Source organism: Mandrillus leucophaeus, unplaced genomic scaffold (genome assembly GCF_000951045.1).
Source record: "Mandrillus leucophaeus isolate KB7577 unplaced genomic scaffold, Mleu.le_1.0 Scaffold58, whole genome shotgun sequence".
NCBI classification, from domain to species: domain Eukaryota; kingdom Metazoa; phylum Chordata; class Mammalia; order Primates; family Cercopithecidae; genus Mandrillus; species Mandrillus leucophaeus.
In genome coordinates, this window is record NW_012106252.1 from 1,379,877 (window position 1) to 1,407,110 (window position 27,234).

The 27,234-nt window shown below is 44.9% G+C and overlaps 1 protein-coding gene across 2 annotated transcripts in view; it reads left to right on the forward strand.

Annotated features, from left to right (window-relative positions):
• Positions 1-26,993, forward strand: part of DNAJC7 (DnaJ (Hsp40) homolog, subfamily C, member 7) — a 54,042-nt gene extending 27,049 nt beyond the window's left edge. Inside the window, exons 2-14 of one of the 2 annotated variants that reach the window (XM_011998828.1) lie at positions 3,504-3,592; positions 6,507-6,631; positions 7,334-7,447; positions 8,820-8,894; positions 13,693-13,811; positions 14,529-14,682; positions 15,185-15,349; positions 16,176-16,267; positions 20,359-20,432; positions 21,462-21,608; positions 21,856-22,008; positions 26,127-26,189; positions 26,652-26,993. In XM_011998828.1, coding sequence (XP_011854218.1) covers positions 3,504-3,592; positions 6,507-6,631; positions 7,334-7,447; positions 8,820-8,894; positions 13,693-13,811; positions 14,529-14,682; positions 15,185-15,349; positions 16,176-16,267; positions 20,359-20,432; positions 21,462-21,608; positions 21,856-22,008; positions 26,127-26,189; positions 26,652-26,689 — 1,408 coding nt within the window. In that variant the 3' untranslated portion in view covers positions 26,690-26,993. The remainder of the gene's footprint in view (positions 1-3,503; positions 3,593-6,506; positions 6,632-7,333; positions 7,448-8,819; positions 8,895-13,692; positions 13,812-14,528; positions 14,683-15,184; positions 15,350-16,175; positions 16,268-20,358; positions 20,433-21,461; positions 21,609-21,855; positions 22,009-26,126; positions 26,190-26,651) is intronic. The other variant, XM_011998829.1, reaches the window with a different exon arrangement.
• The last annotated feature ends 241 nt before the right edge of the window (positions 26,994-27,234 follow it).

The following is a 27,234-nucleotide window of genomic DNA, read 5'->3' on the forward strand; positions in this document are numbered from 1 at the left end:
GGTGGCGGGCGCCTGTAGTCCCAGCTACTCGGGAGGCTGAGGCAGGAGAATGGCGTGAACCCGGGAGGCGGAGCTTGTAGTGAGCTGAGATCCGGCCACTGCACTCCAGCCTGGGCGACAGAGCGAGACTCCGTCTCAAAAAAAAAAACAAACAAAAAACAACAACAACAACAAAATTCAAAATCTTCATTGGAAATGCTTTGAAAATCTGAAACAACACTACAAATATATTGTAGTTGTTAATAGTACCATCAGATCAGTTATGGCCAAATCTATATTTTGCTGTGGTATTATATTGAAGAGTTTAATCTGAATTTAATTTTATAGCCACAGAAAATAATCTGTAGTTTAGTGCATTGGGAATCCTTTTTTTTTTTTTTTTTAATTGGTCTAGGTGAAGCCAGTTAATCCTAATTCTTCTTTTCTCAGTACTGGTGTGTTTCAGTAGGTACATGTTATAACCTCACTTGCTTATCAGATGAATTGACCCTGGCAGTGAGTGAGTGACAGATGCCACCACCAGACTGCCCTCAATTCCAGTGTTAACCTGCTGTTCTTCTTTTCCAGTCCCACGCCTTTGACATCTCATCCTTCAGTCCCTTTGCTGTAAAGGCAACTTGAACAAGCTTCAGCCCTTTCTCAGACTTCCAGGGCAGGACTTGAATGGATTTTACCCTGGAATTGTTCCTGATGCAGCCTTGTTCAGTTCTTGCTGCTGCCATGCTGGATTCCAAAGATCCACTCTTTCCTCGACTGGTCTCACAGGGTCAGGCCCATCGATTAAAGCTTGTTGTGTATTTGGTCGGGAGGTTCAAAATGAAGGAGGGACTCCAGTCCACTTTGGGCATTGGACCTGGAGGCAAAAAATCAGCGTTCAGTCTAAAAGCACTAAGTGCCCATTGTTTAGGCAGCTGTTAATCAGCCACGTTTCTATGAAAATAAGTCCTTTTCATGAGGCAGTTGTGTGGGAATAGCTAATTCTGGCCTGATGCTGTGCAGTGTGAGGTTAAAAACATGGCAACTTGTCACAACACAATTCTTCTTGTTCTTTTTGCTGTGGGCTGACTCTACATTACTTGCTTTGTTTGCTCTAGAATGGAATCTACTCACCATTTACTAAAATGAAATGCATTTCTTTGGGGAGGCAAAGTCCAGTTCACTAGGTCTTGCATCTTAAAGAGAAAGGAGCCCTGCTTCCTCTTTGACTAATTGTTAGGAATGTCGTTTAGCTTATTTAAATACCGATTTTGGTTCTGGGGTTAAATATTATATGCCGGGGGTCTTAGTTTAAACAAATTTATACATATTGTCTATGTCTTACATATATTGTCCATGTCTTATTCCTCGTAGTACAGATTGATTTTCAAAATAGTTAGCAGTAAGTGGAGGCAAGCATTAGAGAGAAAGCTTGGCATAGTAGAAAGTGCACAAGCTTTGTATTCTGACAAATGTGGGTAACGTCCTGACCTGACCTCAGGCAAGTTACTTAACCCCCAGGCCTTATTTCCTCCTTTGAAAAATGGGAATAATGATGTTCACCAGACTCTGTTCTATAGAAGATGATGTATGGAAAGTACCTGGCCTCAGTAATTATTAGTAACCATCCACCAAAATAATCCTTTGCATTTTTTCTAGAAGCCAGTCCTGAACTCCCCGACCTCCACAGGGGGTAGTGTTTCAGGAAAGAGGAGGCTAGGGGCACCTTTCAGCAGCCCTGTACATTATTTCACTTTTGATTAACAGGCTTTATACTGCTGACAGTGTCTCCCCAGGTACCTAGATGTCTTGGTTTTCCTCAGAGATTTGCATATTCTTAGCCACTAGCCAACTGAAGAAGAGGCTAGATCTCTGCTAGAGTTTGGGCCTAATGTCTTATTTTGGAATTTGCTACTCCATTTCTTCACAGCAGTTTGACTAATCGAAATCCAGTTTAAGCAAGTCCTTTGTTCGAATCCCTTAGCATGTCTGCTGTTAAAGGATAGGCTCCTCAGAGTTTTTATAAGCACTTTGCTTAATTTAGAGTTACAGGGTGGTGTATACTGTGTAGTAGGATTTCAGTTGGTCCTTTAAATCTTGGAATTGGGGGATCTTTCTTGAAGATTTTTAATAGCAGATGGCCTCTTTTCAGCATCATGATAGTTGGTATAAACAGTTACTCAAGCAGATTTATATCCATCACATTTCAAATCTGTCAGCATTTATAGGTCATTCCCATTTTCCTTCTCCTTTCTTCTAGCAGCCTTTTCATATTAGTAGGGCTTGCCAGGACAGTGATGGAGAAGAATGGAGAGGGAGGATCACCTCGATAAAAGGAGGGCGGCTTTGCTAGTTTGTAGTTTAAAATACATAAGTAAATCACAAATCTCCCTAATGCAGATAACCATAGACTCAAGCTGTAAATTGCTATACCATCGCCAGGGTTTAAGAACTAGGACTTTTGCCCCCACGTCAAGAAAGATGCTTTCTTTCCCGTTGAAACAGGATCATAACAAAAATGATCAGGTACTTAGTTAATGTTGCAGTAATCATTTCAGTAAAGAATTATCTTTATCACTTGAGAGTGGAGTGATTTTGAGTATCTTGATAGAGGTTAAAACATTGTTGGTCATGTCTGATTTGATTCTAGGTACTTGCTCAGGAATCTAATTCCCCAATTATATAACATTGTTCCTTTAGGAAAGTGTACTTTGTCTAATGGCATAGTTTCAAAAAATAGATCTTAGAGGTAGGGAAAAAATTCTGCTATAACCCAGTTGTTGAATATATAAGGTACTGGAGGGAGTGCAAAGGGGGCAGCAAGCACCCACATAGATGTGATGGGAGGAGGGAACACCAGTAGATGGGTGTTCCTTATAGTATGGCACTGGCAGCCTATACCTCATATATCCCTGTCATCGATGGTCTTAGTCCCTGCTGTCACTCAACTCTGTTCCTGTCTTAAACACCAACATGCTATGCTTTTAACTCTTTTGCCACCTGCCTTTGCTCTGCTTCTTCTTTCAGTGACAAATGCATGAGCCACTTTTCAGGAGATGAAATTATTAAAACTCTTGAGGATATGACCTATTTCACATTGAGAAATAAGTTACCCCTGAATGGAGTAACCTTTTTCCTGTAAGTTTGCAAAAGAGGCAGCAGTTGTGACACTGTGGAAGGAGAAAGAAAAATTCCTTGCCCTGAGGGAATGTCTAAATTTGTCTGTCCTGCGGGAGGATGACTATAGGCAGAAATAGTGAGGTGAGGCAAGAACGTAAGAGGGGTTTTCTTGATTTAGTTTGAATGTATCTAACTGACAAAAAGGAGCATCTGAAGAACTTGGATTCTTTCATTGGCACCTCCTTTTGGTCCATTGGCCTATTGAACAAATCTATAAATTCCTTCAAGTATCACACTAACTTTCAGCTCAATGTGCTGCGGGCTCTAGACCAAAGATTGCTCCTATAAGATTACAGAGGTTATTCCCTTTGTACAGTAACATAATTCTTTTTCTCTTTCATTTTCAGGGAAGCAGAGACTTTCAAGGAACAAGGAAATGCATACTATGCCAAGAAAGATTACAATGAAGCTTATAATTATTATACAAAAGCCATAGGTGAGAAAGACTTGATACTTATGCTAGAAAACATTTACTTGCCAAATATTAAAAGTAGCTGCCAGTCGTGGTGGCTCACGCCTGTAATCCCAGCACTTTGGGAGGCCGAAGCAGGCAGATCACTTTAGATCAGGAGTTTGAGACCAGTCTGACCAACATGATGAAACCCTGTCTCTACTAAAAATACAAAAATTAACTGGGCCTGGTGGTGGGTACCTGTAATCCCAGCTACTTGGGAGGCTGAGGCAGGAGAATTGCCCAAACTTGGGAAGTGGAGGTTGCAGTGAGCCAAGACTGTGCCACTGCACTCCAGCCTGGGCAACAAAGCAAGACTTCATCTCAAAAAGATAAAAAAATAGGCCAGACACAGTGGCTCACGCCTATAATCCCAGCACTTTGGGAGGCCAAGGTGGGGCGAATCACCAAAAGTCAGGAGTTCGAGACCAGCCTGGCTAACATGGTGAAATCCCATCTCTACAAAATACAAAAATTAGCTGGGCGTGGTGGCGCGTGCCTGTAATCCCAGCTACTAGGGAGGCTGAGGCAGGAGAATTGCTTGAACCCGGGAAGGTGGAGGTTGCAGTGAGCCAAGATTGCGCCATTGCACTCCAGCCTGGGGGACGACCAAAGAACTCCATCTCAAAAATTAAAAAATAAAAAAAGTAGCTTCTCTCTGAGAAGTAGCCTTTTGCCTAATGGGTTGATAACTATTACTGTATGAACTCCTTCAGGCTTGATTTCACGAATGGGCCGGACGTGGTGACTCACGCCTATAATCCCAGCATTTTGGGAGGCCGAGGCTGTCGGATCACCTGAGATCAGTTCTTCTCTAATTTGCTTACCCCAACTCAACATGCACATTTCTTTTCAGCCTGGTGAACATGGTGAAACCCCGTCTCTACTAAAAATACAAAAATTAGCTAGGTGTGGCGGGCGCTTGTAATCCCAGCTACTGGGGAGGCTGGGGCAGGAGAATTGCTTGAACCTTGGAGGCAGAAGCTGTAGTGAGCTGAGATCATACCACTGCACTCCAGCGTGGGCAACGAGAGCGAATCTCCATCTCAAAAAAAAAAAAATCTCATGAATGATAACTTTTTTCTTTTTCTTTTTCTTTTTAACTCTTTAAATTTTTAAAATAGAGACAGGGTCTTACCGTGTTGCCCCGGGTGGTCTCAAACTCCTGGATTCAAGCGATCCTCCTGCCTTGGCCTCCCAAAGTGCTGGAATTACAGGCATGAGCCACCATGCCCAGATGTGATAACTTCTAACTGGGGTGGGTAGTTTTTCTTTTGACAAATTAAAGGCAATTCCAGAAACAATGTTATGGCAAAACAGTACCCACCTAAATGCATTTCAGCCATTGCCAATTCATTTACTACCTCAGAAAATGGCCTTTGTACAAAAAAGAAGTCTGAGTTATCTCCATGTTTAATTTGCCAGCATATTTTAATCCCATGTCAGCATTCTTCTCACCTAATTTGCTTACCCAAACTCAACACGCACATTTCATTTTAATGTCTCATTGTACAAAACACAGTTCATTAAGATTAATAAGCTGCCTCTCCCCTCAAAAGATAATCACTGTGCTTTAAAGCTGTACCTTGTTTTGTTTTAAAACTGATTTTATCATTGCTGCTGTCCATTTGCACAAGCAGTCAGAAATTTGGATGTAGACTTTTATTTATTTTGGGGACAGTGTCATTGTCACCCAGGCTGGAGTGTAGTGGCACAATCTCGGCTCACTGCCAGCTTCATCTCCTAGTTTCAAGTGATTTTCATGCCTTAGCCACCTGAGTAGCTGGAATTATAGGTGTGTGCCACTATGCTCGGCTAATTTTTTTGTATTTTAGCAGAGATAGCGTTTTGCCATGTTGGCCAGGCTGATCTCAAACTCCTGACCCCAAGTGATCTGCCCACCTCGGCCTCCCAAAGTGCTGAGATTATAGGTGTGAGCCACCGTGCTGGCTGTGGCGTTCTGAAGAGTGTGTCAGGGCTGGGTGCAGTGGCTCACTCCTGTAATCCCAGCCCTTTGGGAGACTGAGGCAGGTGGATCACTTGAGGCCAGGAGTTCAAGACCAGCCTGGCCAACATGACAAAACCCCATCTCAACAAAAAATACAAAAAAAGCTGGATGTGGTGGCGTGTGTCTGTGGTCCCAGCTACTCAGGAGGCTGAAGTAGGAAGATGTCTTGAGCCCAGGAGGCGGAGGATGCAGTGAGCAGAGATCATGCCACTGTACTCCAGCATGGTCAACAGAGCCAGACTGTGCCTCAAATAATAAATAAAAATACAAAAATTAGCCAGGTGTGGTGGCGCATGCCTGTAATTCCAGCTGCTTGGCTACTTGGCACACTAAGGCACGAGAATCACTTGAACCCAGGAGGCAGAGGTTACAGTAAGCCGAGATAGCACCACAGCACTCTAGTCTGTGCAACCGAGTGAGACCCTGTCTCCACGAAGAAAATAGAGTTTATCAGCATTACAGATAGATTCCCTTAACATTGGTTGGAGGGAGATGGCCTCCAAGTTTTTTGGTTTTTTGTTTGTTTGAGACAGGGTCTTCCTCTGTTGCCCAGGCTGGAGTGCAGTGGTGTGCTCTTGGATCACTGCAACCTCCACCTCCCAGATGCAAGCAGTTCTCATGCTTCAGCCTCCTGAGTAGCTGAAATTACAGGTGCCCGCCACCTCGCCCAGCTATTTTTTTTTTTTTTTTTTTTTTGTATTTTAGTACAGATGGGGTTGTGCCATGTTGACTAGGCTGGTCTCGAACTCCTGACCTCAAGTGGTCCGCCCTTCTTGGCCTCCCAAAGTGTTGGGATTATGGGCATGAGCCACTGCGCCCAGCCCCCTCTAAGTTTTCAAAGCAGGAACCTGTTCTAAACTTTGTTTTACCATTCTTCTGCCTTTCCTGTAGATATGTGTCCTAAAAATGCCAGCTATTATGGTAATCGAGCAGCCACCTTGATGATGCTTGGAAGGTTCCGGGAAGCTCTTGGAGATGCACAACAGTCAGTGAGGTTGGATGACAGTTTTGTCCGGGTATGTATGTAATGAGGCTGTCTGGGGAAGGCTGGGTTGCTACAGCTGAGTTTTTCTAGCCCAGTGTTTCTCAACCCTGACACTACTGACATTTGGGACCAGATTATTCTTTGTTGTGGGGGACTATACTGTGCACTGTGGGTTGTTTAGCGTCATCTCTGACTTTTAATCACTGGGTATGAGTAGCATCCCCTCTGCGCAATTGTAACAACCAAAAATGTCTCCTAACATTGCCAAATGTCCCCTGGAGGTCAAATTGCCCAGGTTGGGAACTGCTGTAGTCATTTTCATTCTGTATTAGTTTTGTTTGTTTGTTTTTGTTTTTGAGATGGAGTCTCGCTCTGTCGCCCAGGCTGGAGTGCAATGGCGTGATCTCAGCTCGCTGCTACTTCAGTCTGCCAGGTTCAAGCAATTCTCCTGCCTCAGCCTCCAGAGTAGCTGGGACCACAGGCATATGCCACCACACCTGGCTAATTTTTGTATTTTTAGTAGAGATGGAGTTTCACCGTGTTGGCCAGGCTGGTCTCGAACTCCTGACCTCGAGTGATCCACATGCCTCAGCCTCCCAAAGTGCTGGGATTACAGGTGTGAGCCACTGCGCCCAGCCTCTGTGTTTTTTTCGTGTGGGTGTTTGTTGCTGCTGTTGATTTCTTTCCACTTGGCCAATCGTCCTGCTTTTCTTCCCCCTTGGTATTCTTTTAGGGACATCTACGAGAGGGCAAGTGCCATCTCTCTCTAGGAAATGCCATGGCAGCATGTCGCAGCTTCCAGAGAGCCCTAGAACTGGATCATAAAAATGCTCAGGCACAACAAGAGGTACGGGTCTGATGCTGTTTCTATCAAAAGAAGCAGTACGGTATATTTGGGAGGAGTGGCTACTTGAAAGTCAGAACTGAGGTCTGGTCTCACTTCTGCCATCAGCACACCTGGGTGACTTTAGGCGAGCTTCATAGTGTCTCTAAGTCTTAGCTTCCTAATCTGTAAAATGAGTTTTGAATATGATTGACAGCTTTTAAAAATCTGTGAAAATTGAAGCGTTTCTGAGATGGCTGGGGAATAGGCAAATACTTTCAGGGACTGATTTGAGTGAGGTTAAAGAATTTAAGAGTTTGGGACTTCAAGAGTCTGGAACTTAGTGAGACCCTGTCTCCACAAAAAAAATTTTTTAATTAGCCAGGCCTGGTGCCATGCACCTGTGATCCCAGCCACTCAGGAGGCTTAAGTGGGAGGATTGCTTGTGCTCAGAAGGTTGAAGCTGAGCCATGATCGCACCACTGCACTGTAGCCTAGGCAACAGAGCAAGAACCTGTCTCAAAAAAAATAAAAATAAAAAAGAATTTGAGTAAATTCAAGCCCTGATGAAATTAGTAGCAGCTAAAACATGTTTTAATTACATCTCCATATACAGTATGTGTCGCTTAATGACAGGCATACATTTTGTTAGGTGATTTTGTCACTGTGTAGACACCATAAAGTATACTTACACAAACCTGGGTGGCGTAGCCTGCCACACACCTAGGCTATATGGCAGTAGCTTCTGGACTACAAACCTTTATAGCGTGAATATTGTAGGCAGCTATAACACAGTGGTATTTGTGTAAACAGAAAAGGTACAGTAAAAATACGGTATTATAATCTTACAGGAGCACTGCCATATATACAGTTCATTGTTGACCACAGCATATGACTGTATATACAGTTTACCCTAGATGCATTTCAGTGAGAATCTCAAAACGTATACTCAATACCTGGCAATGCATTGCCTTTATTTTATGTATATCAAGCATGATACTTGTGTTCCTGACTTGAAGTTCAAACTGAGGGTGAAGTTTGGGTCTAGCCCTTCTGTTAAGGAGTCTTGACTGTATCTTCATCAGTTTGGTTTGTGAAATGTCTGTGGTTCTGATTTTCTTGAAAGAAAATCTTCTAGAGACATCTGTGAGAGGGCAGGTGCCACCTCTCTCTAGGGAATGCCATGGCAGCCTGTCACAGTTGCCAGAGAGCCCTAGAACTGGATCATATAAGTGACCACTCAAAACAGGAGGTATGAGTCTGACCCTGTCTCTATCAAAAGAGGCAGTGTGGTATATTTACTCAATTCAAATTCATCAACGCCTTGTTAATTTTTTTGTGGTGGTTTAATCTACAGCTTCATTAAAACTTTCCTATGTCTGATTTTCTGGTGTAGTTCAAGAATGCTAATGCAGTCATGGAATATGAGAAAATAGCAGAAACAGATTTTGAGAAGCGAGATTTTCGGAAGGTACAGTACAACCATGAGATAATCTCGTCTGCCCTTTGTCACAAAATTCCCATTCGTGTGTGTGTATGATAATTAAGAGGAGTAGTATGGCACAAAAGATCTAGAATAGTAAATTATTACTTAAATTAGGCTTCTGAGTTTTCCTCTTAAAAATGTTTTGTGCTAAGGTACTTATTAATTATATTTGGCCCTATAATGAAAGGTAAAATAAGTGTGCCACTTGAGTTTGTTTCTATTGTTGATGTAAAGCACTGGCCAATGGTGTACTGCTTAATAAAGGGAAAGCCAGCTGGAATTAAATATTAGGTTTGGATAATCTTTTTTTTTTTTTGAGACCTAGTCTCACTGTCGCCCAGGCTGGAGCACAGTGGCCAACTGCAAATCTCCACCTCCCGGGTTCAAGCGATTCAAGTGATTCTCCTGTCTCAGCCACCTTGGGATTACAGGTGCATGCAACCACACCCGGCTAATTTTTGTAGTTTTTTTTTTTTTTTTTTTTGAGATGGAGTTTCGCTCTGTCTCCCAGGCTGGAGTGCAGTGGTGTAATCTTGGCTCACTGCAACCTCCACATCCCAAGTTCAAGCGATTCTCCTGCCTCAACCTCCTGAGTAGCTGGGATTATAGGCACGCGCCACCACGCCCAGCTAATTTTTGTATTTTTAGTAGAGACAGGGTTTCACCATGTTGGTCAGACTGGTCTCAAACTCCTGACCTCCTGATCTGCCCGCCTCAGCTCCCAGAGTGCTGGGATTACAGGCGTGAGCCACCACGCCTGGCCTTTTTTTTTTTATTATTATTTTTATTTTTTATTTTTAAGTGGAGACAGAGTTTTACCATGTTGGCCAGGCTGGTCTCAAACTCCTGAGCTCAACTGATCCTCTGGCCTCAGCCTCCCACAGTGCTGGATTACAGGTGTGAGCTACCACACCTGGCCCTGGATAATCCATTTTTATTTGAATAATAAGAGCTGGCTTTAACTTCTTTTAAATCAGAAATAAGGAGCTGGGCAATGCCATGCCTATAGCCCAGCTACTTGGGAGGCTGAGGCAGTAGGATTGCTTGAGGCCAGGAGTTCTGGGCTATAGTGCACGATGCTGATTGGGTGTCTACATTAAGTTTGGCATAAATATGGTGACCTCCTGGGACCAGGGAACCACCAGGTTGCTTACAGAGGGGTGAGCTGCCCCAGGTTGGAAACAAAGCAAATTAGAACTCCCATACTGATCAGTAGTGGGATTGAGCCTGTGGAAAAACCCCTGCACTCCTGCCTGGGCAACATAATGAAGCCTTGTCTCTTAAAAAAAAAAAAAAGAACAAAAATGGGAGAGGCCCCTTTTACATTTTTGAATAGTGTGCTTAACCTGTCGTCCCCTCCTTTTTGGCATTAGACTGTCTTTAGATGTTAGACTGTGCAGTAGTTCTTGAAAATTTACATGTCAAAGGGGTAGACATCTGAAATGTGAGAAAGGTATAAAAGTTCTAGATACCTTTCTTTCTCTCTTTTTTTTTAGATGGAGTTTCGCTCTTGTTGCCCAGGCTGGAGTGCAGTGGCGCGATCTTGGCTCACTGCAACCTCTGCCTCCCAGGTTCAAGCGATTCTCCTGCCTCAGTCTCCCGTGTAGCTGGGATTACAGGCGTGCACCACCATGCCCGGCTAATTTTGTATTTTTTTAGTAGAGATGGGGTTTCTCCATGTTGGTCAGGCTGGTCTCGTACTCCCAACCTCAGGTGATCCACCCGCCTTGGCCTCCCAAAGTGCTGGGATTACAGGCGTGAGCCACTGCGCCTGGCCAAAAGTTCTAGGTATCTTTCTAGACCTCGCAGTTATTATACTTTACCTGTATAACTCCTTTCTTCTTTAGATGGTGCTTGGATACAGTTTTCACTTGAGTTTCTAAAAGGGAGGTAGATAACCCCCAAAAGGTTAATAACCACTGATCAGGAGAGATTTTCAGCATCACTTAAGTTTGTGACTACTGTCCAAAGAACAAAGTTGTCACTTCATATGTGGGAATTTGCTCAGTGCTTTGTGGAGCATGTGCTCAGTAAATGTTTGATAAGCAGGTACATTAAGAATCATTCACATTCACTGATGGTCTTTTATTTGGTAATGTATATATCTGATTAGCTTCTGCACAGTCCCAGCAGTAACTTATTAGTATCCCTCTTCTGTCCATTGGTTTTAATAACCACAGTTGTCTGTAGTGTAATTCGTAAGTTTGTTTTGTTTGGCGTGTGTGTGTTTGGAAAGCAGTTCTGCCTACTGTCACGTTTTCTGAGGTTTACATAGGCAAAAGCTTTGTCTTGAGAGGCAGTCTTTTGGGTTTCTTTTCTCTCTTGCCTACTCTGGAGCCAGAATCCTGAGTTTGTGACAGAATCCTCTGTTTGTGACATCCCAGCCCCCCCCACTGTAGCTCATGGTGATGTCACAAATGAAGAATTATGATCCTGGCAGGGGAAACAGATGAACTTGGAAGAAACAAAAGATCTTCTTTGCCTGCAGCTGTCCCTAGTCATGGGGAGGTGGGGGTGGGAAGTGAGGCGCTGATGAGCCCCATGATGAGCAGGACCAGCTCCGCACAAAACGGGGTCCTTGTGAAGGCAGCGGGGTGTGGCTGCTGACATTTTGACTGACTTCTTCCTGCCCCCTCATTCCTTTTCCATCTGAGGGGGGCAGGACAGTTAGCCCAACTCTACCTGTGTAATGCTTAAGTTTTCATATTGTCCTTAGAACTTTCAGGACATGTCGAGCGTGGTGGCTCATGTCTGTAATCCCAGCACTTTGGGAGGCCAAGGCGGGCAGATCACCTGAGGTCGGGAGTACGAGACCAGCCTGACCAACATGGAGAAATCCTATCTTTACTAAAAATACAAAAAATTAGCCAGGCATGGTGGTGCATGTCTATAATCCCAGCTACTCTGGGGGCGAAGGCAGGGAAATTGCTTGAATCCGGGAGGCAGAGGTTGCAGTGAGCCGAGATCATGCCATTGCACTGCAGCCTGGGCAACAAGAACGAAACTCCGTCTCAAAAAAAAAAAAAAAGAAAACTTTCAGGACAGTAACCTGTGCCACTGAAGGAGAGGCATTCCTGTCACTGCTGTGTGACACTGCAGAAAGTCTTCTCAGTGAACAGCTGGTAAGCTGGTAGTGTTTACTGACTTGCTCATATTTTAAATTTCAGTTTTAGAATCGGTGCTATTCATGGTTCAAAAACTAGGTAGTATTGCCCGGTGCAGTGGCTCATGCCTGTAATCCCAGCACTTTGTGAGGCCAAGGCAGGAGGATCACTTGAGGCCAGGCGTTTGAGACCAGCCTGGGCAACTTATTGAGACCCTGTCTCTACAGATAGTTTTAAAAATTAGCTGAGTGTGGTGACATGTGCCTGCAGTCCAAACTACTCGTGAGGCTGAGGCAGGAGAATCACTGGAGCCTGGGAGGTCTAGGCTGCAGTGAGCCATGATTGTGCCACTAATACTCCAGCCTGAACAGCAGAGCAAGACCCCATCTCAAAAACAAAAACAAACAAAAGTTAGAAAGTATGAAAAATATTCAGTGATTAGTGTCCCCTCAAACTTGTCCTCTCTTTGCCCAGTTCTCAGTCCCCTAAGCTAACCACTGTTCTTATGTCTTCTATTTTCTTCTGTAGTTTTGTTGTACATATATAAAATAAAGATCCTGGATTTTCTGCCTTTACCTTGCATGAAAGATGTATGCTTTTTGGCAGTTCTGCACCTTTAAAAAAAATTACTGAATAGGTCTTGGAACTCTTTCCATATTAGTACATGAAGAGCTTCTTTATTTTATTTTAGAACTACATAGTATTCCATTATATGAATGTCCACATTATCTAACCAGTCTCCTGTTGATGGAATTTGAATTTTTCTGCTTGTAAGTTTTCAGAGTTTATCTCTTCTTGATCCCCATGGCCAGATTCTTAGAGGGGATAGGTGTCCTTTAACTCCACATTTCTCCTTTGGTTCATTTATTCTTGGAGTGAATGTGATTCAGCAAGGCTCTCCCAGGAATAAATAGCAGCTAAACCAAAACTGAAAGCTCAGAGGACAAACTAGTAAAAAGATGCTTTATGAGGCTGAAAGAGTAAATTAATCCCCACCTTTTTGTGTGTATGAGAGTTACTTGGCTTGTGGTTTGTATAGTGGCATGCTGGGAATAGTAATCTGATATAGCCTATTTAGAGCCATTTAAAATAACTATTTTAAGGCCGGGTGTGATGGCTCACGCCTGTAATCCCAGCACTTTGGGAGGCCGAGGAGGGCAGATCACGAGGTCAGGAGATCAAGACCATCCTGGTTAACATGGTGAAACCCTGTCTTTACTAAAAATACAAAAAAAAATCAGCTCGGCACGGTGGCGGGCGCCTGTAGTCCCAGCTGCTCGGGAGGCTGAGGCAGGAGAATGGTGTGAACCCGGGAAGCGGAGATTGCAGTGAGCCGAGATCGTGCTACTGCACTCCAGCCTGGGCAACAGAGCGAGACTCTGTCTCAAAAAAAAAAGTTATAATATTGCCTATTTCATAAATTGTTGTTGTGAGGATTAAATGGGTTCATATACAAAGGCACCCAGTAAATGTTCACTATCCTTATTATCCTCTGGAATCTTTGCTCTCCTCATTTCAGTGCGTTTATTTAATGAATTAGGTATGTTTTTAAACTTTGATATTACTTAACAGTGGACCCAAAGACTTCTTTGAGCTTTGAGTCTGTTTCCTGTGACTAAACTGAAGATGTTTCTGGAGTCCCTGATGAAGAGCCTTATTTGTTTTCTTCTTCCCCACAGGTTGTTTTCTGCATGGACCGTGCCCTAGAATTTGCCCCTGCCTGCCATCGCTTCAAAATCCTCAAGGCAGAATGTTTAGCAATGCTGGGTCGTTATCCAGAAGCACAGTCTGTGGCTAGGTATGCAGTCAGGCCAGTTGGGCATTAAAATGCCAGATACCATTGGTCTGATGGTGTCCGGCAGCTTCACCACAGGATATGGTCCCCAGAGCAGGCCAGCTAGGGCTGATGAGACCCTCTTAAGACTTAAAGTCAAAGATTAGACCAGCTTTGAAAACCCATAGGGTATACAGGAGTATAGTAGTATAGCAGGTACTTGAGCTATATACGAAAGAACAGATTGTGTTACGTGAGTTTTTTGTGGTTTTTGTTTGTTTGTTTAAGGTAGTCCTTTTCCTTCTACTCCACTGGTTGGCAAACTTTCTGCAAAGGGCTAGATTTTAGCCTTTGCAGGCCACAGGGTCTCTGTTGCAACTAACTCAACTCTGCCATTGCAGTGCAAAGGCTGCCCTAGATAATAGATGAACCAATAGATGTGGCTGTTTCAATAGAGTTTTATTTACAAAAACCAGTGGCAGAAAGGATTTGGCCCTGTGGGCTGTAGTTTGCCAAACCCTGTTCTAGTTTAATGAGGATTGTAAGACACAAGATGTGTGTTAAAGATAATTATAGGTGGTTTATTTGGGGAAAGTTTGGGAACAGTTCTTGGGAATCTGTCTACCTTTGGATATTTTGAATGCTAGACACATGGTCAAGGAAAAAAACTGGCCACAAATGGTAGTAATAGTGGGGACATTCTAAAGCACAGCTCAGTGTGCCCTTTTCTGACTATTGCAGTGACATTCTACGAATGGATTCTACCAATGCAGATGCTCTATATGTACGAGGTCTTTGCCTTTATTATGAAGATTGTATTGAGAAGGCAGTTCAGTTTTTCGTACAGGCTCTCAGGATGGCTCCTGACCATGAGAAAGCCTGCATTGCCTGCAGAGTAAGTTCTAGTCACCAGACCTAACTGGGAAAGAAAGCTTCCTTTTGGGACCTTTAAGATGGCTAGAGGGGAAGGTTTTAGAATCACAGGGAATGTCATAGCCTTTCCTCCTGCTTTGCAAGCATGCTTGGTCTTTATTAGAAATGGTTTTAGGACTACTTTTATCTACCTAAAGGTAAATTTGATCATATAGGGTCGGATGCCTTTAATATCTAAGAAGGTTTTGTTTTGTTTTTCCCCTCAGTGAAGATAGATAGTAATACTTGCCCCGGGAAGTGGAGGCAGACCCAGTAACATAGGTCTTTTTGGTAACTCTTGGTTTCTCCTGTCCAGTCTGTAGAAAGCTCAAATGAGCAACAGATAGCCCAGATTGGGGGTTGGCGGGGCTCTGTGATGCTAAACTACCATAAGCCAAGAACTTGAAAATAGACTCTGGCTTCTCTGTGCAGTGGTCTGAGGCTTTGTGGGTATGAACCGATCTTCCCCGTGCTTTTTTCTGTAGAATGCCAAAGCACTCAAAGCAAAGAAAGAAGATGGGAATAAAGCATTTAAGGAAGGAAATTACAAACTAGCATATGAACTGTACACAGAAGCCCTGGGGATAGACCCCAACAATATAAAAACAAATGCTAAACTCTACTGTAATCGGGGTACGGTTAATTCCAAGGTAAGCTCTTGATCTACATCTTGGGGCCTATAGATATATTTTTAAGGGACATCAAAAGGTCTTGGGAAATCTGCCCAATGAAGGTGAGCAAGATAAAAGAGGAAAAGTTGTTATGGTTAATAGCTTGTTGGGAACTCCCTTCCAAGAGGCAAGCTTTTGTCATCTCCACGGAATTTGAGGGCAGTTGGACAATTTGCAAGGATATTCTCACCTGTTCTTTAAGGTCCCTTTCCTCCAGTAAGAGAATGGCTAGGGGCTATGGGATAATCTTAAGCAGCTACTGTTGCTTTTTTGTTGTTGTTTTGCTTATGCAAGTGATCATTTATTTTTTAGGAGTGATTTGGAGGAAGAGTATGAGGCAAGCTTGTTGTTTTTCTCCAGTGTAACTGATGGTCACCATGCATGGTTGAAAATGGCCTGAGTGCTTTTTTGGCCCTCCACAACATGAGAAACAAAAAGTAGACTCCTTGCCCTTGCAGAATTCTAGCAGTTAAAAATCAGAGTGATTTCTGATCCCTCTAGGTGGCCTCTGGAACAAAGGAGGGCAGGAAGCAGCCTGCTATGTCCATGTTTTCATTGGGCACTAACATGGTGTGGTAAAGGTAGTTTATCCTTGAAGACAAATGTGCCTGTCTTGTATCATATACAAGAGAAATCAGTTTTGAAGTTGCTGTCCATAGCCCTGGTGTCAAAGAACTAGAACTTAATATGACATTTAGGGGGCCAGCATGACTGATCCTCTTAGAGTTTTGAAGCCATGCTCACAGCTTCTGAGCTCCCTCAGTCACCAAAGATGTGAAGTGTGATTGCTTTCTCTCTCCTGAAGCTTAGGAAACTAGATGATGCAATAGAAGACTGCACAAATGCAGTGAAGCTTGATGACACTTACATAAAAGCCTACTTGAGAAGAGCTCAGTGGTAAGTGCCTCTGGTGGGTGGGGGGAAGAGGGAGTTGCCACTGGCCTCAGGGGAATTGCCTTGTGGATGACGAAGCAGACCCAGAGATGTTGTGAGGTCATTTGGTCCTTCCCCCTGCCTCTAGGTGGGATTGTTCCAGCCCTAGACTATCTTTATAGACCTCCAGCGGAGGAGATTGCACAAGCTCCCTCAGTCTCCCATGCCTGTGTCTAACGCCCCTCACGGTCAGTAAGTTTCCTCTGATGCCTGACCCAAATGCCTTTTGTTAAAGTTTAAATCCATTTCCTTTGGAGATTTTATTTTGTGTTGTACACTTATGCTCTAACTTGGCACAGTGCTTGACACATAGGTGCTCACTGAGTAAATGTTTTGTTGAATGAATGTATGGTGCTTGGAAGAGAAAGTAACTCTTAGAGACAGTTGAGAGTTGTATTTCATCCTGTTTATTCTGGGTGAGGGAAGACAGTCTTAGAGTTGGAAGAGAGGTAATCCGCCTCAGCCTCCCAGGATAAAGGAACTTCCTTTTGAAATACCCTGGATGGCTACTCTCTGCTTGAATGTTTTGAGTGGAGGGCACTCTGTGTCTGACAGGGTGATTATAAGCCAGGATGTGCCTACCTGTAATGCTCAGATTTGCCCCAGAGTCAGGGTGCTCCCTGGCATAGTTGCTCCTCTTACTCTTAGACCCGCCAGCTGATTTTCTCCAGATAGGAACAGGGCTAGGAGAAACCTTTCTGAGAAATCCACCTCTTCTGATTTCAGATGATTCTCTAGGTGGAGAAGAACTTCCCATCTTTAAAGTTCTTAAAGAAGACGTATTTGTTGTATACTAATCCTCCAGCACCTGCTCCACTCCTTATTATAAAATGTCACATCCAAAGAACAGATGCTGTCATTGATGCCTGATGAGCCAGTAGTTTAAGCTTCCTTGGCTCATCAGTGGTACAGAATATCTCATGGACTACCTCCCACTTAGTTTTCTCAAAATTATCTCAATTAAAATAGGAAAACTGCTGCTGTGTGTGATGCTTTTTTTGTTTTAAAGTGAATTTCTAAGTTGATGACTAAGTCTGTCCAACAGAAACATACATGGAATTATAACTTCTGAGACTGACTGTCAGTCATTCCAATCTTTGCAAACCACTGGCACACAGAAGCAGAAGCTTTGGAAGACAAAAAGAGCAGCCTTTGATTCAGCCAAAGACTGACTTTAACAGATGCAAAATGCTATATACATGAAGGTGTTTACTGCAATTTTATCTATAATAGCAAAAAGAAAAAAAAAAGGCACGGGGAGAATCACCTACATGTCCAGTGGGAAGGGGGTGGTTAGATACTTGATACTGTGTCGACTTAATGGAATGCTCTGTATATGGAATGCCAGGGGATGGAAAGAGAAGAGAAAAATCATTTTGTTTTGTTTTTTTGGGATGGAGTCTCACTATGTTGCTCAGGCTGGAGTGCAGTGGCATCATCTTGGCTCACTGCAACCTCCACCTCCTGAGTTCAAGTGAGTTTCCTGCTTCAGCCTCCGAAGTAGCTGGGATTACCGGCACATGCCACCACACCCAGCTAATTTTTGTATTTTTAGTGGAGATGGTGTTTCATCGTGTTGGCCAGGCTGTTCTCAAACTCCTGATTGCAAGTGATCTGCCTGTCTTGGCCTCCCAGAATTCTGGAATTACAGACAGGCATGAGCCACCATGCCCGGCCCCTTTTTTTTTTTTTTTAAAGCAAGCTCCCAGCCAACACCATAGAAAATTCTTGATTTCTTGAAGGATAATTGGATGGAGGATTATTTTCTTCTTTGTTTATGTACAAGAAACAAAAATAAGGAATTGCTTTGATCAGACAACTTCTTATCTTTGTGGTAGAAACAGAACTGCCCTTCTTGGAGTGGCTCTGCCTCTGAGATCACTACAGGGGAGACAGCATACCCCGTTCAGCTGGCTGAGTATTTGGCAACAATCTCCTGAAGCAGCTGGAATTGACAAGAAGTACTGGAGATTAGCTCGGGCCAAACTCTTACCTCTGGCCTGACCACTGCTGCAGTGTGCCTCAACTTACCCCTAAAGTTGGGGAGATGCCACCCGCACATCTTTGCTACACATGCCATCATGAACTAGAGTTCACCCTTCCTCCCTAAAGCCCTATTTACTTTTCTACTTCAACTTTAAAACAAAATTAAAATGTTGAGGATATCCCTGAATTTTAAAAAGCATGAAGTAAAAATGCAAATTAGTATAGTTTGTTTAATATATTACATATAGACCTAAAGAAAGTTCATCAGGGTTAATCGTTTGTCACCTCATTCTATACCCAGGGCTATCAGCTATCAGTTTTCCTTTTTTTTTTTTTTAATTCAGGATCCAGCTCTGTCACCCAGTCTGGAGTACAGTATCAAAGTATCGATTTTCTCTTACTTCAAATTATATTACATTTTATTCTGTAAATTGATTCTGAACTCCTAATGTAATATTTATGTCCTGTGTTTCAGGCCATTGGTTTTTTTAAAGTCATAAATCAAAATGGTACCAGAAAATCAAATATGCCAAAGATATTGGGCCTCTCTTTTGCCAGCCACATTGGTAGCACTCTTCTGCCCTGGCCTCCAAGCTGGTGGGGATCTGTGATATTTGTGAAAATGGGCTTGTGCCGGGCGCGGTGGCTCACGCCTATAATCCCAGCACTTTGGGAGGCCAAGGCAGGCAGATCACGAGGTCCGGAGTTCGAGACCAGCCTGGCCAACATGGTGAAACCCCATCTCTACTAAAAATACCAAAAATTAGCTGGGCATGGTGGCACACGCCTGAAATCCCAGCTACTCAGGAGGCTGAGGCAGGATAATCACTTGAACCCTGGAAGTGGAGGTTGCAGTGAGTGGAGATCGTGCCATTGCACTCCAGCCTGGGTAACAGAGCAAGACTCCGTCTCAAAAAAAAGGAGAGAGAGAGAAAGAAACGGCTTGGGTGGTAGCAGTGTAAGAAACTGAATCTCTGTTGTTCAGCAGCTAGCTGTACTGCATGATCACTTTCCTTTCCCCAGCTGACAGTGACTGTCTCTGGAACTCCTACCACAGCCTTTAATTGGTAGGCCAGCCTTGGTGCCAGTGATTTTATCTGGGCATGGAAAATGCCACTTGCTTCTGTGGAAGAGACACTTAAAAGATCTGGCAGTTGGCCAGGCACGGTGGCTCACATCTGTAATCCCAACACTCTGGGAGGCTGAGGCAGGCAGATCACAAGGTCTACTAAAAAAAATACAAAAAATTAGCCGGGCATGGTGGCGGGTGCCTGTAGTCCCAGCTTTCAGGAGGCTGAGGCAGGAGAATGGCATGAACCTGGGAGGCGGAGCTTGCAGTGAGCTGAGATCACACCACTGCACTCCAGCCTGAGTGACAGAGCGAGACTCCATCTCAACAACAACAACAAAAAAGATCTGGCAATCATCCTATCAAGCTTGATTCCTTCAATCTTGGGCCAAGGGCCCTTCCTTTCTTTTGTGCTACCGAAATAAAAGCTAACCTGTGTTTAGAATTCCCTTTTCTGTCTCGTTCACCTGCGTCTCTCATTGATTGGTGTTAGTGGAGGGATTTGCCAGCAGCCACCACGTTGAACTTGATCCTTTTAGTGACTCACTAATCCCACTTCTACTCTGGATTGTAGCTAGTCCTGCATGTTTATGGCACTATAGGTTTCAAAGCTCTTTCATACCCATTTATTCACTTGATAATTTTTCTCTTGTGTGTTTCAACCCAAAGTAATCAAGTAGATCCCTTCACATTGCCTTTTCTAAGGCAGTCCAGTACCTTTTAGGTGGCTCTGTGTCAGAAGGAACTTTTTCCTCTTGATTACTTTCTGCTCAAAGCTGAACATCACTTTGCTGGTGGGTGCAAGTGCCATGTGGCCTCTATTTCCTTGAGGACTTGATAGCTAATTTTCTCTCACTGCTAGATTAAGGGCTCCTGTTTCAGAAGCATCTTACCAAAAGTGTGTGTCTCTTGCTTGAGCCATGCCTCTTGCCTTAGAGTGATCATGAGAACCATTGCTGTTTATGTCTGAGTGCTATATTGCCTTGTATTTCCTTCTCAGTTACATGGACACAGAACAGTATGAAGAAGCAGTACGAGACTATGAAAAAGTGTATCAGACGGAGAAAACAAAAGGTAAGTTTAAAAGCATTTGTTTTTCAGGGAACTGTGTGGAATTCTTTGTAGGCCATAAATCTGTACACAAGGTAGTTTGATTCAGGTATAAGGGGATGTACCTAGAACTTATTTGATCACCAGCCAGAAAGAAGTGAACAAAGGATGGGCGCGGTGGCTCACGCCTGTAATCCCAGCACTTTGGGAGGCTGAGGCGGGCGGATCACCTGAGATCAGGAGTTTGAGACCAGCCTGGCCAACATGGCGAAACCCCATCTCTACTAAAAATACAAAAATTAGCGGGTATGGTGGTATACGCCTGTAATCCCAGCCACTCAGGAGGCTGCGGCACGAGAATTCTTTGAACCCGGGAGGCGGAGGTTGCAGTGAGCTAAGATTGCTTGACTGTACTCCAGCCTGGGCGACAGAGCGAGACTTCATCTCAAAAACAAAAAGAAAAAAATAGTGAACAGAGATCCTGGGTTGGGGCACACGGCACCTATTTTCTGGTTCCAGATCCTCCCTGTCGTTTTCATTTCCTTTTTTGTGTGGTGAGGCTAAAGTGAGGAACCTAAGTCTAGGTAGATTTTCTTTTTTCTTTTTTTTTTTCAAGACAGAGTCCGGCTCTGTCACCCAGGCTGGAGTGCAATGGCGTCATCATAGCTAACTACTACAACCTTTGCCTCCCAGGTTCAAACAATTCTCCTGCCTCAGCCTCTCGAATAACTGGGATTACAGGCACATGGCACCACGCCCGGCTAATTTTTTGTATTTTTAGTAGGGATGGGGTTTCACCATGTTGGACAGGCTAGTCTCAAACTCCTGACTTCGGGTGATCCGCCCATCTCGGCCTCCCAGAGTGCTGGGATTACAGGCATGAGCCACTGTGCCTGGCCGAGTAGATTTTTTTTTCTAATCTCCAGAAGAAAGCGCTGTAAAAGTCCCTGGCATGGTTAACAAGGCCTGTAACTCCCAGGCAGCTGGGCTGAGACCTGGGGAGGCAAACAGCAGAGTCAGGTTTGTCCACTGATGCCAGATGTCTTCCTCTAGAACACAAACAGCTCCTAAAAAATGCACAGCTGGAACTGAAGAAGAGTAAGAGGAAAGATTACTACAAGATTCTGGGAGTGGACAAGAATGCCTCTGAGGACGAGATCAAGAAAGCTTATCGGAAACGGGCCTTGATGCACCATCCAGGTAGAGTAGGTGGGGGCAGTGGGCTCAGTGGGAAGAACCTGCAGGGCAGGCCAACTGCCAGACTTGGTCCAGAGGTGACACCTTGGAGAGGTTCTTCACCTGAGAATAAGGTGTTGCAGATTTGTGTACCCTCCAAATTTTGGGAAATGCCAAATTCCAAAATCAGACATAAAGTGGTTTTTCTCTTAAATTTTGTTTTCTTGAAACTTTGATTTCCTCTGAGTTGTTATTTTACTCTCCACTTTAGATCGGCATAGTGGAGCCAGTGCTGAGGTTCAGAAGGAGGAGGAGAAGAAGTTCAAGGAAGTTGGAGAAGCCTTTACTATCCTCTCTGATCCCAAGAAAAAGACTCGCTATGACAGTGGACAGGACCTAGATGAGGAGGGCATGAATATGGGTGGTGAGTTGGCTGGGGCAGCCTGGGGTGAATTTGACAGCCGTAGAATGTTAGAATTTTTTCCAAAGATGCTCCAGAGGGAGAGTCTGTTTGGGCCAAATCTGATCCCTGGTCCAAACAGTAATAGACATGGAGTCAAACAAATGCAGTCAAGTGTGGCAGATTCACAGTGTGCAGTGAGCTCTGAGGAGGCGAGCACACTAGCAAGGGAAGGCTTGGAAGTGCAGAAAAGCATGGCCCCATGGCTCATGCCTATAATCCCAGCACTTTGGGAGGCCGAGGCGAGCAGATCACTTGAGATCAGGAGTTCAAGACCAGCCTGACCAACATGGTGAAACCCTGTCTCTATTAAAAATACAAAAATTAGGCTGGGTGTGGTGGCTCATGCCTGTAATCCTACCACTTTGGGAGGCCAAAGCAGGTGGATCACCAGAGGTCAGGAGTTTGAGTCCAGCCTGGCCAACATGGTGAAACTTCGTCTCTACTAAAACACAAAAATTAGCCAGGTGTGGTGGCAGGTGCCTGTAATCCCAGCTACTTGGGAAGCCGAGGCATGAGAATCACTTGAACCCTGGAGGCAGGGGTTGCAGTCAGCTGAGATCGTGCCACTGTGCTCCAGCCTAAACGACAGAGCAAGATTTTGTCTCAATTTAAAAAAATAAGAAAGAAAGAAAAAAGAAAAATTAGCCAGGTGTGGTGGCGCATGCCTGTAATCCCAGCTACTTGAGTCTGGGAGGTGGAGGTTGCAGTGAGCCAAGATAGCGCCACTGCATTCCAGCATGGGCAACAGAGCGAGACTCCATCCCTCCCCCGCCCAAAAAAGCAAAGCATGGTCCCTTTGGGGATCTGCAGGGGGTTCGGTCTAGGAAAATAAAGGGATAGGGTGCTAGAGGCAAGTGGTGGTGGAAGGCCAGCAAGTAGCTGGATCAGAGCTCAGCGGCCATGAGGGCTGTATGTGGTAAGGAATATGGGCATTTTCCTATTATCTGGAAGTTCTTCTTTACCCACTGCAAAGTGTATGCTGACATTTATGTGTGTCATACATTCCTATAAACACTCACAGATTTTAATTTCCCAAAAGACTTAGCATGATATAAAGCACAGCTATTGTCAATCTTGTTGCTCACTGTGGGCTGTCAGAGATAAGAAGCCCTGACCTGTGAGCCAGGCACGGTGGCTCACGCCTGTAATCCCAGCATTTTGGGAGGCCAAGGTGGGCGGATCACCTGAGCTCAGGAGTTCGAGACCACCCTGGGCAACATATAAAATACAAAAAAAATTGTACTCTCTTCTAAAATACAAAAAATTAGCTGAGCATGGTGGCGCATGCCTGTGGTCCAAGCTACTCAGGAAACTGAGGCACAAAAATCTCTTGAGCCCAGCAGGCAGAGGTTGCAGTGAGCCGAGATTGCGCCACTGTACTCCAGCTTGGGCTACAGAGTGAGACTCCATCTCAAAAATTAATTAATTAATTCAGTCAGGCAGTCTTCACTATAAGTTGTCTGCCCAAAAATTTGCCGGGCATGGTGGCTCACGCCTGTAATCCCAGCACTTTGGAAGAACAAGGCAGACGGATCACAAGGTCAAGACCAACCTGCCCAACATGGTGAAACCCCATCTCTACTAAAAATAAAAAAATTAGCTGGGCATGGTGTCGCACGCCTGTAGTCCTAGCTACTTGGGAGGCTGAGGCAGGAGAATCACTTGAACCCGGGAGGTGGAGGCTACAGTGAGCCGAGATTGCGCCATTGCACTCCAGCCTGGCAACAGAGCAAGACTCGTCTCAAAAAAGAGAGGCCCTGACCTGTGAACGGTGCACAGACCTACCATCTCTTCCACTAAGAAAATCTCGGTTCACTGCAACCTTTGCCTCCTGGGTTCAAGCAGTTCTCCTGCCTCAGCCTCCTGAGTAGATGGGATTACAGACACCCACCCCCCATGCCTAGCTAATTTTTGTATTTTTAGTAGAGACGGGGTTTCACCATGTTGGCCAGGCTGGTCTTGAACTCCTGACCACAAGTGATCTGCTGGCCTTGGCCTCCCAAAGTGCTGGGATTATAGGCGTGAGCCACTGTGCCTGGCCTTCTATTGCAATTTATTTATTTGTTTATTTTTTTTATGTTTTTGAGACAGGGTCTCACTCTGTCGCCCAGGCTGGAGTGCAGTGGTGCAATCTCAGCTCACAGCAATCTCCACCTCCCGGGTTCAAGAAATTCTCCTACCTCAGCCTCCTGAGTAGCTGGGATTACAGGCACCTGCCACCACACCCGGCTAATTTTTATATTTTTAGTAGAGACGGGGTTTCACCACATTGGCCAGGCTGGTCTCAAACTCCTGACCTCATGTGATCCGCCCACCTTGGCCTCCCAAAGTGTTGGGATGACAGGTGTGAGCCACCGCACCCCGCCAGAATTTAAAATAAGAATGATGGTACTGTATAGATAATACTGAGTCCTCTCCAGTTCAGTGTGGGGGGAATTTGTGTTTAATAAACCTAGGTTCACCATAATAAACATGTTCCTCTGCCCAGCAGTTAAGAAGAGCTATAAGCAGTCAAAAGCTAGTGAAGAGTTTTTGTTTTGTTTTGAGACGGAGTCTCGCTCTGTTGCACGGGCTGGAGTGCAGTGGCACGATCTCGGCTCACTGCAAGCTCTGCTTCCTAGGTTCACGCCATTCTCCTGCTTCAGCCTCCTGAGTAGCTGGGACTATAGGCGCCCGCCACCACGCCTGGCTAATTTTTGGGGTTTTAGTAGAGACAGGGTTTCACTTTGTTAGCCAGGATGATCTCGATCTCCTGACTTCGTGATCCGCCCGCCTTGGACTTCCAAAGTGTTGGGATTACAGGTGTGAGCCACCGCGCCCGGCCGTGAAGAGTTTTAAGTAGGGGCACTGTGGACCAGATTTTGGCTCTGGAAATATATTTGTGATAGAGGTGAGGAGGTGGTGGTTGGAGGGAGTAAGGAGGATGGAGATGGAAGGAAGACAAAAGGTAGGAAAGGATTGGAGGGCACGGTCAGGAGTTAGTGGTAGACTCAGCAGGAGTTGGTTGCTATTCAGATGTGTTGGGGAGAGTGACAGCCATAGCTGACTCTTGGGGTCATTCACTAAGCAGGGGAGGCCCAGGAAGATACGCAGATGCAAGCAGAGAAACTCACTCTGGGCACAAGGTGGCTGTGGGATCATCTGGTGGGGATCAGTCCTTCTGTGTAGCTTGGGAAGTCAGTCAGGGATGGGGCCATCAGACATGCTGTGGCCTCGCAAAAGTGCACAGTCAGTCAGGCAGGAGTTGGATTTTCCAGTTCTGCTGCTTTCGCTGCCATGTGATCATGGGCAAGTTACTTGAACTACCTACACATGTTTTGTTGAGTATTAGTTGGGAATGATACTTACCCTGACAAATCATTACTAGGATTAACTAATGTAATGTATGCAAAGTACCCAGTACCTTGCACCTAGTAGGTGTTTTTGTTGGTTTGTTGTTGTTGTTATTGAAACAAGGTCTCGCTCTGTCACCCAGGGTGGGGTGCAGTGTTGTGATCATAGCTTACTGCAGCCTCGAACTCCTGGGCTCAAGCAATCCTCCCACCTCAGACTCCCAAAGCGCTGGGATTGTAAGTGTGAGCCACCATGCCCAGCTAATAAACCATAGCTTTTTTTCTAGCCTAGAGTCTACAGAGTAAAAGACATGGAATCAAATACGGTAAATCCTAGATCTTGTTCTTATATTTATTTTTGGTAACATTTAAGTGACACATTTTATCCTTTTTAGTAGCCGCTCCAGCATTATAGGGAAACAGAGTATGGGAAAGTCTTGTGTAAGTGCAAATGGCATTCCATTTGTTGAGAAAACAGCCCAGCGAAGCAAGCTGAAGCGGAGAAAGCTTTCCTTTGGGGCAGCACTTGGAAGGAGAAGGGAACATGTCCTAGGAGTGGGATCAGGTAGCATGTTTTGCACGGGGTGGGGCAGGTTGGCTCACCTGCGGTCTGAAGTGTTGGGAAAGGAGGGAGTGAGACTCTCCAGGAAAGCTTTGGAGATCTGTTCTCAGTGTCATCAGTTCTCTTCAAACATTTCTAATTTTTCACCTTTTCTTCCCTTCCATGTTACTTGCCTTGCTCCACAGATTTTGATCCAAACAATATCTTCAAGGCTTTCTTCGGCGGTCCTGGAGGCTTCAGCTTTGAAGGTAGGTGGGCCTGCTGTTGCTGGGAGTTCCCAGATCACAGGCCAGCACACTCACTGCCACTTAGGCAGCTCTTCGGGAGTCAGCGGGGCCATGAGAGGGGGCGGCTGAATTCTCATCTAGCATGGCATCTATCCACTCGGCTGTTGCTAAGGATGAGGACAGGAAGGCACCCCTTGCCTTGGGACCTTTAGCCACTGCATCTCTGCAGGGTCAGGGGGCATCCCTGACTGCCTACTACCGAGGCTTCTCTACAAGAGCAAAGGTGTTTAGAAGCTGCCCACGTATAATATGGTCACCTGCTCCTTCTTGCACCCCAAAACAGCCTGAGCTGTTTGATACCCATAGAGTTTCTGTCTGCGTTTGAGTTTGAAGCAGCCCTTGAAAACTTTTCCATAATCAGAGCAAAGTGATCTTCCCTAGAAAATCCAGAGCCAACTACCAAGCCCTTCTTTTCTCTTTCAGCATCTGGTCCAGGGAGTTTCTTTTTTCAATTTGGCTAATGAAGGGCAACCACCCAGAACCCAGAAAATGCAGATTCACTCAGTTTAATCTTGAATGTGGAAACAGTTCACCTCCTCCCTTCATCACGTCTCCGTGTACTTAGAGCAGTTTCGTTTTCTCAGTTGGATGCCCTGTGTCTCTGTGAGTGGGGTGGAGCAAAGGGAACCAATGCCGAAGACCGCGGGCAGGGGAGGGAGGCGGGGGTGGACAGGGAGGCAGCTTGTGAATTTTTGTTTTACTGTTTAACTTTATTAAAAAAGAAAAAAAAAAAAGAAGAGAATAAAATGTTTTGACCCTTTCTGGCCCTTTGCTCTGGCATCTGCTTTGTCTCCATAGTCTGTGAGCCAGAGCTGAGCCCGACCTGGACTTGGGGTGCAGCGAGCTGCCACAGGTAGGCTGTGAGCACCGAGCCTAGTGGCAGGTGGGGCACTCTGCCTCTCCCAGACCTGTCCCGCATGTGAGTGCTAGGCAGGCCCTGGCTGTGCCGCTGGGCCCAGCCTGACATCAGTCACGAAGAAGCGAGTTCAGAAAGCATGCTCACCTT